The sequence below is a fragment of the Rattus norvegicus genome, chromosome 11 (genome assembly GCF_036323735.1).
Source record: "Rattus norvegicus strain BN/NHsdMcwi chromosome 11, GRCr8, whole genome shotgun sequence".
Taxonomy (NCBI): Eukaryota; Metazoa; Chordata; class Mammalia; order Rodentia; family Muridae; genus Rattus; species Rattus norvegicus.
In genome coordinates, this window is record NC_086029.1 from 97,191,888 (window position 1) to 97,211,329 (window position 19,442).

A 19,442-nucleotide genomic window follows, 5' to 3' on the forward strand; every position below is an offset into this window, starting at 1 on the left:
AGGTCATGAGGTCCAAAAACAGACTGAGGGATCAACACAGTTATAAGAGACCAAGAAATGTGAGAAAATTCTGTGCGGTGTTCAGGATCCGCTCCAGGAACAGAAAGGAGACATGACAGAAAGGAGACATGACAGGGAGATTCGGGTGATAGTGTGGTGCCAGGTTTCCTACTTCTGATAAATGCAGGCTGCTTATGGCAGATATTCTACTCTGCAGCTCTGTGCACCTGAGATGGTTGGTAACTTTTGTGACTATGCCTGATCCCTGGAACTGCCCTTGCCATGTCTGAGCTTGCTGGTAACTTGGACTGTCCTAATCCCCGAAACCTTCCTCTCATTGCAGGGATGATGCAGTGTGTCATCGCTGTTGCTGACAAAGTATTTGATGCCTTCCTGAACATGATGGCAGAAAAAGTAAGCCTGCCTGAGCGCCAGTGTGTGCCTTCTGGAGACACATGGGAGAGCCCCATGGTGCCTGTCTTCTCTTCTCGCTCTAGGCCAAGACCAAGGAGAATGAAGAGGAGTTGGAGCGGCATGCCCAGTTTCTGCTGGTGAACTTCAACCACATTCACAAGAGGATACGCAGAGTGGCTGACAAGTACCTGTCTGGTCTGGTGGATAAGTAAGTTTGACTTCTCTCTAATGCTCTGTATGTGTATAAACATCGATAGCGTGGGACAGGGAAAACCAGCGTTGCATCATCAGCCCAGAAAATAACGAAGTCAGAACAAAAATTCAAGGATGATGCAGCTCCCTGGAGAATGTCAGTGCGTTTGTAACAGCCTACATTTTAGCCTAGAGACATACTCATTCTCAGCCATGGGTATTATTGGTATTATAAGCTCAGTATCTCCTAACCCAGGATCTATCTAGAAGTCTCCCAGGAGAATAAGGATCCTGTGAGCTTCTCAGAATAAAAGCTCACACTTACATTTTCCCACTGCTTGTGCTAAGAGGCATGACAGCATACTGGCACCTTTCAGAAGGTAAGCTGGGTGGCCTCTGAAGTATAGAGGCCAAGTTAGCACACACACTGCTGGCCGCCAGCTCCCTGGGAGTACCACAGAGGCTACAGGCCTTCTTCAGACAGCTGCAGAGGTGAGGATCGGCCAGGAGCCAGCCAGGCCATCATCCACAAGGACCAAGCCCTGCACACATGGTGTACATCCAAGTCAGACCACATGTAAGATGAGTACCGCACAAGGCAGTGTCCTTCCAGTCTTCTAGAACCAGGCAACTGCTTTACTTCATTCCAGTATTCTTGTTTTCTGTCAGTGGCATGAGACGTACTGGGAGCCACCATAAAACACTAGAACTGCCCTGGAAGGGAGGGGTATGGCCTGTATGTGCCCTTGGATGTAGGATGGACTGGACCTGAGAACATTTCTGACCAGGCTCCATACACCTCGCTGTGGAGAGAGAGGTGGATAGGTGCTATGTCTCAGTGGGCTCATGGCTGTGCAGGGGAGGCCCCAGAGGTGGACTGTGTAGGTTCCTGGGAAGTTCTTCTCCTCAGCCCTGAGAACCCTTCTTGCTGCAGGTTTCCACACTTGCTCTGGAGTGGGACTGTGCTGAAGACCATGTTGGACATTCTGCAGACCCTGTCACTATCACTAAGTGCTGTGAGTATCCCAGCGATATAGATCTACCTAGCACATGAGCTTCCCACTGTGTGTCATACTGACTCCAGTAATACCCCTGAGCCTCACTTACTTACACATGGTAAATGGAGAGGGTACCCAAACTGTTCCCTGAGGTCTCCTGCTAGGCTGTGGCAGGTTTGGGAGTCCATGTGGGGCATGTGACACTGTTGACTGTGTCACATGCTTGGCAGAGCAGCCTTGAGGGCTTAGGGGTCTGTTGTTTCCAGGATATTCACAAGGACCAACCTTATTATGACATTCCTGACGCCCCCTATCGGATCACGGTTCCTGACACGTATGAAGCCCGGGAGGTAAGTCCCACCTGGTCCCCTAGAATGAGGGCTTCCCTGGGAATGTACAATGGTTCTTGGCACTGTCCTCCTGCAGGGGGAGCTGAGCCTGTCTGTGTTCCAGGCCTGTGGCTTCCCACTCAGTGTCCCTGACTCTGCAGCTTTACTGCTTTAGCTGCCAAAGGCATTTCTAGCTATGAGTCAGCTCTCAGCCCCTCAGATCTGCACTGAGCAAGCATGGCTTTTAGAGTTCAGTCCTTGAGGCATGCTAACTTGTTCACTGTAGAATAGAAAAATGGACTCTGGCTTTGCCATACCCTTTGATCCAGATAAGGAAGACGTCCTGCTAGCTCCTCTCCACACTGAGTCTGATGTGGAGCTCCTGCTACAAGAGTACTGGACTGGTCCAGCATTCTTCTAGCCTGGGGTAGGGCTCTTCCCTAACTTAGGCCTCCCCAGCTGGACAGAGTTATATGGCACCTCTGAGGACTTTTCCCCATGTAGAATATCGATTGACTGACTCAGGATGTGTTGCACAGTGACCGTAAGATGGACTGTTTATGTTGTAGGATCTGCCACACAGCCTTCTGCAAGAACCACAGCCCATAGTGCACTCAGGGCCCCTGTGCCTGTGGCTTTGGCGTTAGTACATGGCTACTGACACAGCTCCCATACCCATTACCTTAGACTAGCTGGCTTAAATAAAGACATTGATTTTCTCACAGTGGTGGGACAAAAACGTCCAAGAACACAGTGTTAGCAGGGGAGTCTTCTGAGACCACTCTCCTTAGGATGCAGGATCCTTCTCACTGTGTTCTCATGTGGTTCCCTCTGAGAAGGTGTCCCTGATGTTCCCGCATTTCTTCCTTGCATAAGTACACCAGCTGTGTTAGGCTGGGCTTTCCCACTGTGGCCTTTAATTTAATAACCTCTTTTAAAGTCCTTCCAAGTACAATCTTATTCTGAGTTTCTGAGGATCAGGGCTTCAACGTAAGACTTTAAGAAGACACAGTTTAGCCTGTGACAGTCACTGCCACCTAGATATGCTGACTTCCAGTTGTTTAACTTCTAGAGCATCGTGAAAGACTTTGCTGCACGCTGTGGGATGATCCTGCAGGAAGCCATGAAGTGGGCACCCACGGTCACTAAGTCCCACCTGCAGGTACTTTCCCCAAATACCAAAAGCAGTCAAAATATAAACTCCTGTGTGATAAACAGAGACCAAGAGCAGTCTAAAGCCTGAGAAAAGTGCATGCTCAAGGATCAACTGTTGGACATGCCTTTCGGGGTGAGTGTGACTGTCAGGCCAGTGCACCTGGCTCTGACCACTGTAAGGTATTAGGACTGTGGGAGGATTGCGGCTACTTACAAGGTGAGTTGGGGCAATGTGGGGTTCAGGGACAGTGGTGCAGGCTGCCCAGGCTTGTTGCATTATGTGCACCTTAGTGCAGGGCCTTGAAGGCCAGTGAGCAGACAGAATCAAAGGCTTGAGTCTCAGTGACACTCTGTTGAGCCTACACATATACATATGTATTTCTTCAGACTAATGTTCTCACTTGCAAAGAGAACAAAATTGCCACAGAATATAGAAGGGGAAAGTTGTCTTAGAAGGAATCAAAGATTAAAAATAAGAAAAGAGGGGCTGGAGAGATGGCTCAGCGGTTAAGAGCGGTTAAGACTGCTCTTCCAGAGGTCCTGAGTTCAATTCCCAGCAACCACAAGGTGGCTCACAACCATCTGTAATGGGATCTGATGCCCTCTTCTGCTGTGTCTGAAGACCGCTACAGTGCATTTAATATATAATAAATAAACAAGTCTTTTTTAAAAAAATAAATAAGAAAAGAAAGGGTACCACTAGAAAGAACCTGAGCTAACAGGGAGCTGAGTGAAGCCTGTGTGACCTCAGCAGAACATTTAAGGAGGAACAAATTTTGTTCATTTATTTTTTTGTTTTCAAGATAGGGTTTCTCTATGTACCCCTGGCTGTCCTAGAACTCACCATGTAGACCACCAGACTAGCTTTAAAGTCATAGAGATCCACCTGCCTCTGCCTCTGCCTTCTGGGTATGGGATTAAAGGTGTGTAACACCTTACCTGGCTCAAGGGAGAGTTATTTTTAAAAAGTATTCCTCGGGCTGGAGAGATGGCTCAGTGGTTGAGAATACCGACTGCTCTTGCAGAGGTCCTGAGTTCAATTCCCAGCAACCACATGGTGGCTCACAACCATCTGTAATGGAATCCGATGCCCTCTTCTGGTGTGTCTGAAGACAGCGACTGTGTACTCACATACATAAAATAAATAAATAAATCTTTTTTTAAAAAAGTATTCCTCGTGGTCAAGCCCAAGAAAGGTGGAGCAGCTGGCTCTGAGAGACCTAGAGTCAGTTTGAAATACGCTGAGCAAGAGTCCCTGACTTGTGCCTAGGATTACTGTCCACACAAGGGGTTGTTCAGCAAGGATTGAGAAACGCTGGAAGAGGAGTCATCTGGACCCACATTCATACACAGACGAGGGCAGAGCCACGCCTGCTTATAAAGGCACACTTTGACACTGTGCAGTTTTCATATTTAGCCACTGGGATTCTTCAGCTTTTTTGTAAAATCATTAATATTTGAGAAATACCTGTTTCATGTCGTGTAGAGGAAAAGAGCCATAGCCACTAATGAAAACAGGAATCCTTTAGTGCCTAAAGATTTCAGGAAACAAAAAGGAACCAGTAGGTAGAGCTCATCCATCCCAGCATTGTTTTTAAGGCAAACAGCCTTAATAAGAACATCGAGGCTGGGTGATGGTGATGCATGTCTTTGATCCTAAAACTAGAGAGGCAGAGGCAGGTGGATCTCTATGAGTTCAAAAGGCCAGCCTGGTCTACAGAGCAAGTTCCAGTACAGCCAGGGCTACACAGAGAAACGCTGTCTTGAGAAAAAAGAAAAGGAAACCGAGTATTACAAGGAGGCTTGAAAGGGTCATAATATTTCCAACAAGCACACCGGACCCTGGTTCCTTCTGCTTTGCCCAGCAGCCATCCCTTCTGAACCCATGACTTCATGCAGCTGTCACTGACCAGCTTCACTGCCTGCCCATCCTCCCCAGCCTCAGCCTCCTCAAGTCCCCCTCCCAGTGCCTCCACAGTGGTCCAGTCTTAGTAGCAAATCTCATTTGGTTTTTAAACTTAACCATTACTCCATCCCTATCATCGTAGAGTCTGATCATAGATGGATTTCCCCAGCTACAGAAATTCCTAAAACAATTGGTAATATTGTGTGTGTGTTTGTGTGCTTTCTCCTGCTCCTGCTCCTGCTCCTGCTCCTGTGGTGATGAGAATATGTCATTCCAAGAGTAAAAACCTTCTTTTTCCTCTTGCTCTGCTCTGGTGTGTAAAATAACTTTTATTTGCCTGATTTCAATGTTTCTGATGCATATGGTCTCCATCTGCTAACATAGGCCTAGTCCTGGGAGCTTCTAGCTTCTGTACAATCTAATCTAGGCCTAGAATGTTTTCAGCCTCTGAGACTTTCTGCTGAATAAGCTCCCCCCTTCCTAGTTCTTTCTGATCTCTGACTGGCTGATTCAACTCAGTTGTTCTGACTCAAACTTCTCTCCAAGCTGACTGCTTCAATCTGGTTTCTCTCAGTTTCTCCTAAATTGCTCTGCTTGGCCTCATACTAACTCTGGCAATCTGTTTTAACCTTCTGACTCCTTCTGTCTTCACCTGTGTCTAGCTTATTCTTTCTCCGCAACCTGTCTCTCTATAACTGTCCTGGTAAAACTTTCTCCCACCCCTCTCTTTGCACTGCTCCCTTAAATTGCCTCTCTTTTTCTCTCTTCTCATGAGAGTTGGTAATATCTTATTCTGTCAAATCTTTCTCTGATTCATCACTTTGCCTGCCACTCAGTTAGACATTACTTTCAAACATGGATGCTTCCTTCTAAAAACTAACTTTACCTTCATTATTTGGGATTAAAAATGTGTACTAAGGGTATGTCTGTATTCCATCCAGAGGGATTAAAGGTGTTTGCTAAGGGCTGAGTCACACCACAATTAGAAACAGCCTTTTTTTTTTTAAGTTAATAACACAGTCTTGGGGTTCACAATGTGATCAAACATCCTGCATCACTGGTGCCCTCCCGCTAGCCAACAGACACGCTCAGATACTTGTTCTGGGTTCCCATTTCACACATTCCTCAGTAGCAAAGTACTGCCGTAGCAAAACAGAAGTCTGCGTGAGGCCTCTGTTTGTATGGCCTGCATGTTCACAGCAGGCCTGAGGCTATGTTGCTTGTTTTCCAGCAGCTGGCAGAACACTGACCAGATAGCATGTTTGCAGTCAAGGATGGTCCTGTATAGATCATGACATCTCCTACCAACTGTGTACTAGCCACTCAGAGATCAGGACCTCCTCCTCATTTATAAATGAAAAGGGCTTAACTCCCTGATGGTCCCACAGTTGGCAAGTCAGAGCAGATCCTGCACTGAAGCCTGGTATCGGATCTGCTGCTTTATGCTTCTAGAGTTTTCTTTCTGTTAGTGATGTAGCTTGCTTTCTTCCATTTCAGGAATATCTGAACAAGCATCAGAACTGGGTGTCAGGACTGTCCCAGCACACGGGATTGGCCATGGCCACTGAGAGCATCCTTCACTTTGCCGGCTACAACAAGCAGAACACAACTCTTGGGGTATGTGAAATACCCTATGGAGCAGTGAGCTCCTAATCTGTGATAGGGGAAGGACTCAGTCTATATGTAGATTTTCATGAAAGACCCTCAGCTCCTGTACCCCACACATTTCTGAGGTATGTAAGGCATCTGTTGACAGATGGGGATTGATGAGGGTCCAGAAGTGCCATCCAAACAGGCATTTCCCTATTGTGCTTAAGTTTTGTAGGTAAAATTCGATACATTGTGAAATCTGACTTTGTAGTATCATAGAGAGGAAAGAAATTGGCTTCTCAGACATACACAGCATTATACATAGTCACATTTGTCTGGACTCAACCTTCCTAATGCTGGGACCCTTTAATACAGTTCTAAAGTTGTGGTGATCACCAGCCAGAAGGTTATTTGTTGCTACTTCATAACTATGACTTTGCTATTGTTATGATTGTGATATAAATATCTGATATGTGTCCCCCAAAGGGGTCACAACCTACAGGTTGAGAACCAGTGGTCTGGAACACTCACTGGACTTCATGATTCTGTTTCCTGCAGATGCTCACAGACACACACATGGGCCTCCCAGTTTTATCTGTTTTGTTTACAGTTAATTAGGTTTAAAAGCAGTAGTTTCAAAGTTAAGTTAGGCTGGAATTGAAATCAGACAGTCACACCTGCTAATAAGGCTGGCCTTGCAGCTTAAGCTGTTTCACTCTACACACACACACACACACACGCATACACAGTCAGTATGAACCCAGAATACTGCCAAATGTGCGTTGTCCTCGCCCTCTGAGAAACTATAGGTGGGCTGTGAAATGTGCTATGTGGAGGTACCACAAGGAAGGGAAGATTGTCCTCAACACCCAGCCAAGAAAAAACACTTGGTCAAGGGCCTGCAGTCTCCCTGGGAAGGCCTGTGGCTCTGTCACCAAGGAGCTTGTACTTTGGTGTTACTCAACTTCCTCTGAAGGCATCGGCCTTGGCAGATGTGGCCAGTTGGACCATATATAGCTAGCTGTCACTAGCCATTCTACTCTTGACAGTAGATTGTCAGCAGTTAGGGGACAGAGGCACAGCTCTATACTGCCACCTTCCTCAGGCTGAAGAAGACCCCTAGAATTTTAGAGTTCCCAGCTCAGGCCAAGCCAGGATTTGTGACTTTGCTGCTGAAAGGGATTTCTAGATTAATAGAACTGAAGCAGCTTTAGAAATTGTATCAGAGTTGGTTTGGTTTGGTTTGGTTTGGTTTGAGACAGTGTCTCACTATGTAGCCCCTAGGTATTAAAAGATGTGTTTAAGTGCATGGGTTTGGAGAGGCTCTAGGAAGAAAGGAAGACATCCACGTGTGGGTACTGTGCCCCTGGCATTAGCCCTCGCCTTCCATCTCAGAGGATTGCTGAGAGACTCTGGCCCTTCTCTGTCACTGGAAAAGGGAGGACAGTGAGACTGCTGCAGAGATGCCTTGAGCTTCTACTCTTCATATGAAGCACGGAGTGGAAGCTGCTGCAAAACCCAGAAAACTGCTGGCTCATGGCTAGGGAGGGAAAAGGGCCTCACGCTCTCAGCACATGGTGCCGGACTCCTGGCTCTACTGCTGGTGAATGCTTCAACAAGACCCCAGGAGGCAGGGCTTCTTTTCCTCTTCTCTTGTTTCCATGATTTTCTTTACCTTAGTGTCCTGTTTGAGGATCGGATCCCCAACCTTGGGCTGTCCACCTCTTGGAGAACACATGAGCAGAGGGCAGGGCTTAAAGCCACTCACTTGTTTTAGGTACTGGCTAGCTAGCTCGCAAGGGTCTGTTTTGCTGGAAGGATTTTCATCTTTGTCCCAGAAGATTACAGCTTATAAGTGAGGAGAAGACACCTGTGTTGCTGCTGTTTGTTTTATTCTTTGGTTTTGGTGGAGACCACTGTGTCCAGCCGAATAGATTCTTGGTAAATGGAAAGGATGCTTTTTGTTCTATGTTTGATTGTTGGTTGTGCTTGAAACCCTGACTAAGGTACCTCTGTCCTATAGTCCCCAACTCCACATTCTTAAAAGAGCTATCCCTCGTACACACATGTAGAGACCAGAGTTATTTATGTGGGGTGGTGCACACCTTTAATCCCAGCACTTGGAAGGCAGAGCCAGACAGATCTCTGAATTTGAGGCTAGCCTGGTCTACAGGACAAGTTCTAGGACAGCCAAGGCTACACAGAGAAGTCCTCTCTCAGGAAAAAAATTAGATTTTTCCATGAGGCATGCAAGTGGTCATGTTAGCTTGGCACACTGAAGGTTCAATGGTCTGTATTAGAGCTTGATGTCCTACCAGGGCTTTGGTTAAACATAAGAAAAAATGTTTTGGCATCTAAACCAGCTCTCTGCACCTATCTAGGTAACTCAGCTCACTGAGCGCCCGGCCTGTGTGAAGAAAGACTACTCCAACTTCATGGCATCCTTGAATTTGCGCAACCGCTATGCCGGCGAGGTACTTGTCTTACCCTTGTGCAGAGCTGTTCTGAGCATCTTAACTTCATGCTACTTAGCTGTTTTATAGTGGGTGATGTGGAATTTACTCACTTCAGTTGACTGGAGGAGCCTGGGTACCAGCACTCAGTGGTACATTCCAGGGCATTTATGCCGCTCCTTAGCATCTTTACAAGGAAGTGACATCACTGGCACACTGAGGCATGCCAGGGCATGTGCTATGTGGTAGTAGACATGTGCAATGTTGTGCATTCTCCTGGACACTTGCTAAGATCAGTGTGCCAATATTCTAGTCTTACAGGTAAAGAAACACAGACCCCTGAGGTTAAATAACTTGTCAGAAGTAGGCTCAGGAGCCATGTGTGCTGGCTCCATACGGAGGGCTTTCACTCACAGAATTTATTCCCGGCTAGCCAAATCACTTACCCATCTGGTTTCAGATTTCTCTTCCACAAATTCAAATCTCGTTGACACTGAAGGTAGAGGCTGACATCTCATGAAGTGTATCAGAGTGGTCTCCTGTGGCGTGGCTCCCCTCCCCCACCCCCAACACTGCTTCTCGCTCAATCCAGTGACTGCTCTTCTGTGCATCTCGGACTCAGCATGGGCTAAGTACATGCTGAGAACTGCAGAGAGAGCTTATTCTATGTCATTTTGAATGATGCCGTGTGCTGGGGAAGCAAAAAGTCTGCCTTGGGGGCCTGGGTTTATTTTTGGAAAGAGTCATATCTCCTGTATAACCAAGTATATGAATAAGAAAGTAATGCTTTCTGGAAAACGCATATGTGAAAAGATTGTGAAGCCAGTTTTGTTGTTTGAGTCATTAATTGACTCTGAAGGAAGTTTATTTATCTAGCTTATGTTTGTAAGCCTTGTCCTGGCTTAGCAGTGTGTACACTGATGAGACTATGTCTCCACTTTCAAGGATCAGAGTTGGTGAAAATGCCAAGATATATTTCCTGGAGAGAGGCTCAGTGACAGCATCATTGAAATGAGCTCTAGTCTAGCCAGTCCTATTGTGAGCTGGGCCAGCTGGTGGCCAGGGCCTCCCTCACTGGCGTGTGTGCTGGGCTCAGTGCACAGCTGCTAATAAGTGTACTTCTTCCCAGGTGCACGGGATGATTCGGTTCTCAGGTGCCACAGGCCAGATGTCCGACCTGAACAAAATGATGGTCCAGGATCTGATTACAGCTCTGGACCACAGTCATCCTCAGCACTATACCCAAGCCATGTTCAAATTGACGGCCATGCTCATTAGCAGCAAAGGTAACACACAAGGCCCATGGGATTCTGGGTTCATGTCTAAGTGAGTCTTTGTTTAGAAATCCTTGATAACCTGGAACTCTGTCAAAGGAGTAGGCAGGCGTCTGCTAGTAGTCTCTGAGCCAGGTAAATAAAGGGCACTGTTGGCCCAGATAGTGCTGGTTCTCATCACAGCCTAGGGACCCATGTTCAGGCCCAGCCAGAGTCAGGAGCCTCTGACTGATTTGTGTCTGGTTCCAGATTGTGACCCACAGCTCCTTCATCATCTGTGTTGGGGTCCCCTCCGGATGTTCAACGAGCATGGCATGGAGACTGCACTAGCCTGCTGGGAGTGGCTGCTGGCTGGCAAGAATGGAGTGGAAGTGCCGGTAGGACACTGACCCAGCATAGCACTGTGGGTGGTGGGGTTGCACATAGGAGAGAAGCCGCGCTGGCTCTGCCACCAGTGAGTACTGGGACTCACTGTCACCCTCATAAGCTCTGGTCTCCAGAAACAGCACGTGTGTGTGACAAAAGGTACGATGACGCTGGAGCAGTTGGTACAGACTGTATGTGGGAAGCTCAGAATGGAGAGCAGTGTCTGTGTGAGGCTGGAGGGCTGTCTGTTACAAACCCACTGATGTCAGAGCTGACTGGGAACAACTGCTTTCTCGACTTGCTAATTGTGGACTCAGTCACTTTACCCTAGGTCTGTGTTTCTAGTTTTACCTTTTCATGGAGCCTCCAGGCAAGATTATACTCGACTCATCTGTCACTCATCTGACATGATTGGTACAGAAGCCATTTCAGATTTTAGGTTTTTTCTTCAGATTATGGAATATTTGCATGTAGATAATGAAATACATTTATGGGAAACAACTCCCATATGTAAGACACATATTCATGTATGTATCATGTACTTCTTTTTTTTTTTTTTAAACATTCATTTATTTATTTTACGTATTTGTACACACAGACACTGTTTTCAGACACACCAGAAGAGGGCATCGGATCTCATTACAGATGGCTGTGAGCCACCATGTGGTTGCTGGGAATTGAACTCAGGACCTCTGGAAGAGCAGTCGGTGCTCTTAACCACTGAGCCATCTCTCAGCCCCGTATCATGTACTTCTTATGTGCCATAGTCTGTGCCATTGGAAATTTTTATGCAGTATTTTTATAACTTTATTTTTGTTTACTTATTTTATGTATATATTTTGTCTGCACATGATGTCTGTGTACCTCATGTATGTCTGGTATATAAGGAGGTCAGAAGAGGGCATCAAATTCCCTGGAATTAAAGTTAGAGATGGCTGGGAGCTAACATATGGGTGTGTGGGACAGAACCCAGGACCCCCTTCAGTAGCAACCAGTGATATTAACCCGGGAACATCTCTCCATCCCTACCCCCATGCATTATTTTTAATGTACCTACTTGATTTTGAGGTAAGGTGTCTTCCCTGCTGTGTCAGGCTTGCCCTGCACACTGTTCTGTAGAGCCATAGCCCTCACACAGAGCCTAACCACAGAGAATTAGAACTGATTCAGCTTCACAGGCTAGAGCAGTGTTCATGACCACTGTTGTCAACCTCATGTTGCATACTGGATTCCAGGTGCCCTTAAACTTAAAGTCTGTCTTCAGGGTGGGTGGTTTGAATCACTAAGGAGCCTCAGTGGCAAGGACGGTGGAGCTGCCCCAGGCTGTGGGTCCTGAAAGCACCTATGGTGGGAATGAAACTGTTTTGTTTTTTTTTTAAAGATTTATTTACTTATTTATTTATTTATTTATTTATTTATTTATTTATTTATTATAAGTACACTGTAGCTGTCTTCAGATACACCAGAAGAGGGCATCGAATCTCTTTACAGATGGTTGTGAGCCACCATGTGGTTGCTGGGAATTGAACTCATGACCTCTGGAAGAGCAGTCGGGTGCTCTTAACTGCTGAGCCATCTCTCCAGCCCGAAACTGTTCTTCTTATGGAAGCTTCCTGGCTGAGCATGGTGCTATGTGCCCTTAATCCCAGCACTCGAAAGGCAGGCGACCTTGAGTTCAATGCCAGCCTGGACTACAGAACAAGTGCCAGGACAGCCAGAGTGACACAGTAAATCCTTGTCTTAAAAAAAGAAAAAGCGGGGCTGGGGATTTAGCTCAGTGGTAGAGCGCTTACCTAGGAAGCGCAAGGCCCTGGGTTCAGTCCCCAGCTCCGAAAAAAAGAACCAAAAAAAAAAAGAAAAGAAAAGAAAAGAAGAAGCAGGTAGGGTCCTGGGCTCAGCTCACAGCACCACAGAGAAGCCTGGGCAGTAGAAAAGAAGAAGCAGGTCGGGTCCTGGGCTCAGCTCACAGCACCACAGAGAAGCCGGGCAGTAGAAAAGAAGAAGCAGGTCGGGTCCTGGGCTCAGCTCACAGCACCACAGAGAAGCCTGGGCAGTAGAAAAGAAGAAGCAGGTCGGGTCCTGGGCTCAGCTCACAGCACCACAGAGAAGCCGGGCAGTAGAAAAGAAGAAGCAGGTCGGGTCCTGGGCTCAGCTCACAGCACCACAGAGAAGCCTGGCAGTAGAAAAGAAGAAGCAGGTAGGGTCCTGGGCTCAGCTCACAGCACCACAGAGAAGCCGGGCAGTAGAAAAGAAGAAGCAGGTCGGGTCCTGGGCTCAGCTCACAGCACCACAGAGAAGCCGGGCAGTAGAAAAGAAGAAGCAGGTCGGGTCCTGGGCTCAGCTCACAGCACCACAGAGAAGCCGGGCAGTAGAAAAGAAGAAGCAGGTCGGGTCCTGGGCTCAGCTCACAGCACCACAGAGAAGCCGGGCAGTAGAAAAGAAGAAGCAGGTCGGGTCCTGGGCTCAGCTCACAGCACCACAGAGAAGCCGGGCAGTAGAAAAGAAGAAGCAGGTAGGGTCCTGGGCTCAGCTCACAGCACCACAGAGAAGCCTGGCAGTAGAAAAGAAGAAGCAGGTCGGGTCCTGGGCTCAGCTCACAGCACCACAGAGAAGCCTGGCAGTAGAAAAGAAGAAGCAGGTAGGGTCCTGGGCTCAGCTCACAGCACCACAGAGAAGCCTGGCAGTAGAAAAGAAGAAGCAGGTCGGGTCCTGGGCTCAGCTCACAGCACCACAGAGAAGCCGGGCAGTAGAAAAGAAGAAGCAGGTCGGGTCCTGGGCTCAGCTCACAGCACCACAGAGAAGCCTGGCAGTAGAAAAGAAGAAGCAGGTAGGGTCCTGGGCTCAGCTCACAGCACCACAGAGAAGCCTGGCAGTAGAAAAGAAGAAGCAGGTCGGGTCCTGGGCTCTGCTCACAGCACCACAGAGAAGCCGGGCAGTAGAAAAGAAGAAGCAGGTCGGGTCCTGGGCTCAGCTCACAGCACCACAGAGAAGCCTGGCAGTAGAAAAGAAGAAGCAGGCCGGGTCCTGGGCTCAGCTCACAGCACCACAGAGAAGCCTGGCAGTAGAAAAGAAGAAGCAGGTCGGGTCCTGGGCTCAGCTCACAGCACCACAGAGAAGCCGGGCAGTAGAAAAGAAGAAGCAGGTCGGGTCCTGGGCTCAGCTCACAGCACCACAGAGAAGCCGGGCAGTAGAAAAGAAGAAGCAGGTAGGGCCCTGGGCTCAGCTCACAGCACCACAGAGAAGCCTGGCAGTAGAAAAGAAGAAGCAGGTAGGGTCCTGGGCTCAGCTCACAGCACCACAGAGAAGCCGGGCAGTAGAAAAGAAGAAGCAGGTAGGGCCCTGGGCTCAGCTCACAGCACCACAGAGAAGCCTGGCAGTAGAAAAGAAGAAGCAGGTCGGGTCCTGGGCTCAGCTCACAGCACCACAGAGAAGCCGGGCAGTAGAAAAGAAGAAGCAGGTAGGGCCCTGGGCTCAGCTCACAGCACCACAGAGAAGCCGGGCAGTAGAAAAGAAGAAGCAGGTAGGGCCCTGGGCTCAGCTCACAGCACCACAGAGAAGCCTGGCAGTAGAAAAGAAGAAGCAGGTCGGGTCCTGGGCTCAGCTCACAGCACCACAGAGAAGCCGGGCAGTAGAAAAGAAGAAGCAGGTAGGGCCCTGGGCTCAGCTCACAGCACCACAGAGAAGCCTGGGCAGTAGAAAAGAAGAAGCAGGTCGGGTCCTGGGCTCAGCTCACAGCACCACAGAGAAGGCAGTAGAGACCCAGTTGCTTCCTGGTTAGGACACCACATTATTGACAGTGTGTTACCTCTGTGAGGCCAGGCTCCAAATGACATCTTACATCCTACAGAGGGCCCAGAAGCCATCCTCCCCTAGTGACACACACAAGACCTTACCTCCTACTCCTTCCCAAACAGCCGCTAACCTGGGACCAAGTATTCAAATGCCCAAGGCTTACGGGGAAATGTCATTCAAACTGGCATACTGAGTCTCTCTGCTTCCGTACTGTCCTGTGCACATGCAGGAGGATGCAGTAAAAACTGCACTGCATTGAATCTCTGGTTCCCAGGCCCCTTGGTGTTCTCCCCACCTCACTTAGACTGGCAGACTTGTTCTAGAACTGAGCTCACCTGCACCTACCTCTGTCCCTTCTGTCTCCTCGCTCGCCCTGCTGTAGCTCTGCTAGATCCCATTGCTCCTGCTCTCCCAGGCTGTTTCTGCCTAGCTGCATCCCATTTCCTTTCCTTAGATGAATGTCACTGATAGCATCTCCAGGACTTATGTCCAATGTTCCCTTCCACCCCACCAGCATTCCCTGGCCACCCTGTCTAGAACACCTTCCTCTATGTGTCACACTGCTGCTTTCTCAGGTTTGGCATGCTGTCTGCCGCTTATGTCTTGGACCATCCACATTTGTCTGTCCCAGAGTCTGGGAGGCCCGGTTATAGAAGTGCGTCTTACACAGATAAGTGGGAGTGTAGCCTCTGCTAGGCTACTTTGTCCCATCAGTTCTGGGGTTTCCTATACTTCCAGCCAATTTGGTACCCCGACTTCTACATAAAAAATACATCTAACAGTAGGCAGGAGCCAGATGCCAAAAGAAACCACAGCAGCATATAGTTCCTTGGTATTCTTCAGTTCCCAGCTCTAACAATGCAACCCTTAGCATGAATGGCCTTTGTCTTCACCCTCATGGCCTCCCAGTGGCACCTGTGCCTTCAGGCATCAAGAGGAATAGCAGAAGAGAGGCGCCATTGTATAAAGCATACCTGGGCTTCTCCTGAACCTTGCCTAGTTGACTCTCATCTTACTCTTTAGTGCTCATGAGAACCCAGTAGTCAGCCCAAGGCACAGAGCATCTAGGTCAAAATGCCTGTGACTGGTCACTGTGGGGGGGGGGGAGGTGTGGGGTGAGGGGTGGGGGGGTACTGGTACCCCACTGGGGATTGAATCCATGACCTTGCAAATATGAGGCAGGCAATGGTCCCCAACCTCTTGAGCCACATCTTGCAAGAGTAATGTGGTACTGGTGCTAGAAAGGGAAGCAGACCCTGCAGCACCCACGCATTGCTGGTGCTTTTGTGGGTAAAATTGTAGCCATTCCTCTACTTAGCCCTCACTTCTCCCAGAACACTACTCTGCTTTACCTGGGCAACCCTCCTAGCTCAAAGCAGAAAGGACCCTGGGTCAGTATGGCTAGGTCAAGGGAATGACTCAGATCTTGGAACTTGCAGCCTGCCCTACCTTGGACTTGGGCCACTCTCCCATCTGATAAGCTAATGAAGGCCTAGCTTTGTGGCCTAGAAAGCCTGCATTTGGTACTTGCCCTCCTTAACACAGGGAGTTGTCAGAATTCTTTCCAAGCCTCACCAGGACAGAGCCTGTGGAAGGCCTGGGCTAACTCAGGTACATGACAGACGTGCTACACCTTGTTCCCTGCCCTACTGGGCCCCTGAGTTGGGGTGACAGTCAGTTGGGGATGGGGGGAGGCTGGAGGAAGCATACCAAAGACTTAAGTAGCTGCCCTGAGACATGGGTTCCGTGGAACTGTTTCTTACTTTGTTTGCCTTCTAATTTCATCCGGTACAGTTTTACTTGTGTTTTTTTAACAAAGCATTTCATTCTGTAACTCAGGCTGAACTTGAACTCATTACAATCCTCCTGCCTCAGCCTGCCAGGTGCTGGGGTCACAGGCATGTGCTACATGTTGAGCTTTATTCAGGAGTTCAGAACTGAAGCAGCCACCCACTCTGCTCTCTGGAGGAGCTGACCTTTCTTTTACATTCGCAGTTCATGCGGGAGATGGCAGGAGCCTGGCACATGACAGTGGAGCAGAAGTTCGGCCTCTTCTCTGCAGAAACAAAGGAAGCAGATCCCCTGGCAGCGTCAGAAGCAAGTCAGCCACGACCCTGTCCCCCTGAAGTGACACCTCACTACATCTGGATTGATGTATGTGCCTACCCTCAAGCTCTGCTGTGCTTTGTAGGTCAGCCTTGGGGACACTTGGGGCAGGCCAGCACACCAGCCACTCTAGGGACTCTGACCTGAGAGACTGGTGACCTCTGGACTCCCCCTCTGGTCCTCCCTGGCTCCCAGAACTCCTCTTCTTAGCCGCTCTCACTAGCACTACAATGAGACTAGCCCACGCCAACTTACACAGCTTGTTTACCTTCTACCCAGTTCCTGGTGCAGCGGTTTGAGATTGCCAAGTACTGTAGCTCTGACCAGGTGGAGATCTTCTCAAGCCTGCTGCAGCGCTCCATGTCCCTCCACATCGGTGGAGCCAGGGGGAGCATGAACAGGCATGTGGCAGCCATTGGACCACGTTTCAAGTGAGGGCTCTATTTCTCTGAGGCATCTGGGTGTCCTGTTACTGGCATGTGGGGCACGTGTATAATGTGTAAATGCTGGTAGGGGTGGGTGGGCATGTCCTGTGATGCTGCTGTGCAGTGTAGAGTAAATCCTATTGCACTGTCTTAGAACTATCCAAAAGGATTTGTAGAAGACTTGAGAGCATGAGCCTCTAGCTAGTTAAGAGCCTCCCCAACCCCTGACCCCTAGTATAGCTCTTCTCACTAGAACATGGCCTCTGCTGTTGTCTGTGAGGACCTAGCTAGCATCAGTGTGCTTATCTGCCCAAGCATGGTAGAGGTTCTTGCTTCTACAAGGTGTCGTCTGTCTCTTCCCTGAACTCCTCATAGCCCATTAGAACTACACTTCACCAACCACCTACAGAAAAGGGCCAGTCTGTCACTGATGCTGCTCTAAAGGCAGTGGGAATGAGTTATAGAAAATGACCCCTGTTGGGCCTTTCCAATAGCATGTAGCCATCACAGAAGTGAGCAGAATTGCCCTCTCTGCCTCTGCCTGCACCACCACATTGGAGCAGCCCTCACTCACAAGATTAGCTGGCTTTCTAGATGCACTCAGAAATGCTTGTTTGTCCTCCTTTCTCTGTTGTCCTCTGTTCCCTTGCACTGGTGGGTCAGACCTCTCTTTCTTCCTTTCCTATCCAAAGCTCCCTGGAGTAGATAAAGGCCTATTTGTGATCTGCTCCCCTAGGACTCATTAGCAGCAGAAGCTAGCATCTATACTTCTGCTGGTGTAGACAGCCTCTGTGAAGTGGCTATGCTATACTCTGCTCATCTTGCACCATGCCTTAGGCCTAGACTGACTGTGTACAGCATTGCCAAGACTGCAGATTGTCTGTGAGCCTAGCAGTCTTTATTGTATAACACCTTCACCCATGCGTAGATTTTTTTTTAACACCTAAAAGACATAGGCAAGGGGCTCAGAAATTCAGGTTATCATAACACTCCAAAAGGGAACTGAAGGCTAGCTTAGAATACATGAGACCTTGTCTGAAGGGGGTGGGGACCAGCCAAATGGTGATGGTAGTGTTTCTAGGGTCTATATTCAGAGACTCTAGGGCTGGCTTAGGAGAGCATACCTCTTGAGGCTCAGCCCTTGCCCAGGGCTCCCACCTTGTGCTCTCTCTCAGACTGCTGACCCTGGGGCTGTCCCTCCTACACGCTGATGTGGTTCCAAATGCAACCATTCGAAACGTGCTTCGAGAGAAGATCTACTCAACAGCCTTTGACTATTTCAGGTACTACCTCGAGCTGTATTGTGCACATGCCCAGAAACAGCTACAACCCAGCTTGTCTCACCCTCACCCTGTTCCCAGGAAGTTACTTGTGTAAGGACACAGTTTGCTGGTTCGTGCTCACCAACCTCATGCCTTAGTCCTTGTGTGACTAGATTGCAGTGTCTTCAGCCATGTACTTAGAACCAGGAGCCAAATGGAATACATGCAGATTGTCCCTTAAGTTGAATTAATTTAAGAGATTGGGGCAAGAGCTCACAAAGCCCTGATTCTGAGGCTCTTCCAGTACTTAATAGTTCCTCGAAGACACAAATATTTTCTTTAGTGGTTCTGTAACTAATTTATTGCCCATATTGGTGTAATAACCCCGTAGCCCTGCTTCTCTCAGCAGCCATAACTAAACTTGTCAAACAAGGGTTTCAAAGTAAGAGAGAAGGGCAGGGAATAAGCCTGCAGGGATGGCTTAGCAGTTAAAAGCACCTGCTACTCTCCCAGAGGTCCTGAGTTCAGTTTCCACCCCTCATTTCAGGCGACAGAACAACCTCTAACTCTAGGTTTTAGTGTTTTTATTTGTCTAAATTAAGAGCAGACAGGTACAGTGGCATATACCTGCAGTCCCAGCTTGGGGTGGGGGTGGGTCTTTAAGCCCAACACCGGGGAAGCAGAGGCAGGCAGACCTCTGAGTTCAAGGCCAGCCTGGTCTACAGAGTGAGTTCCAATACAGCCAGGGCTACACAGAGAAACCCTATCTTGAAAAACAAGTGTCTTAGTCAGGGTTTCTATTCCTGCACAAGCATCATGACCAAGAGGCAAGTTGGGGAGGAAAGGGTTTATTCAGCTTACACTTCCACACTGCTGTTCATCACCAAAGGAAGTCAGGATTGGCACTCAAGCAGGTCAGGAAGCAGGAGCTGATGCACAGGCCATCAAGGGATGTTACTTACTGACTTGTTTCCCCTGGCTTGCTCAGCTTGCTCTCTTATAGAACCCAAGACCACCAGCCCGGGGATGGCACCATCCATAATGGGCTGGGTCCTCCCACCTTGATCACTAATTGAGAAAATGCCTTACAGCTGGGTCTCATGGAGGCATTTCCTCAACCGAGGCTCCTTCTCTGTGATAACTCCAGCTTATGCCAAGTTGACACCCAAAACCAGCCAGT

General features: G+C 48.6%; 1 protein-coding gene across 4 annotated transcripts in view; it reads left to right on the forward strand.

The window, feature by feature from the left end:
* Pi4ka (phosphatidylinositol 4-kinase alpha) overlaps positions 1-19,442 on the forward strand; it is a 120,985-nt gene that overhangs the window by 78,498 nt on the left and 23,045 nt on the right. For all 4 annotated transcript variants that reach the window (XR_001840421.3, XR_010055966.1, XR_001840422.3 and 1 more), the window contains exons 24-35: positions 344-414; positions 498-622; positions 1,541-1,622; positions 1,871-1,954; positions 3,006-3,095; positions 6,492-6,611; positions 8,966-9,058; positions 10,167-10,323; positions 10,561-10,688; positions 16,465-16,623; positions 16,855-17,006; positions 18,176-18,283. Coding sequence is in view for 1 of the 4 variants with exons in the window: in NM_001415014.1 (NP_001401943.1) it covers positions 344-414; positions 498-622; positions 1,541-1,622; positions 1,871-1,954; positions 3,006-3,095; positions 6,492-6,611; positions 8,966-9,058; positions 10,167-10,323; positions 10,561-10,688; positions 16,465-16,623; positions 16,855-17,006; positions 18,176-18,283 (1,369 nt within the window). In the remaining 3 variants the exon portion in view is untranslated. The remainder of the gene's footprint in view (positions 1-343; positions 415-497; positions 623-1,540; positions 1,623-1,870; positions 1,955-3,005; positions 3,096-6,491; positions 6,612-8,965; positions 9,059-10,166; positions 10,324-10,560; positions 10,689-16,464; positions 16,624-16,854; positions 17,007-18,175; positions 18,284-19,442) is intronic.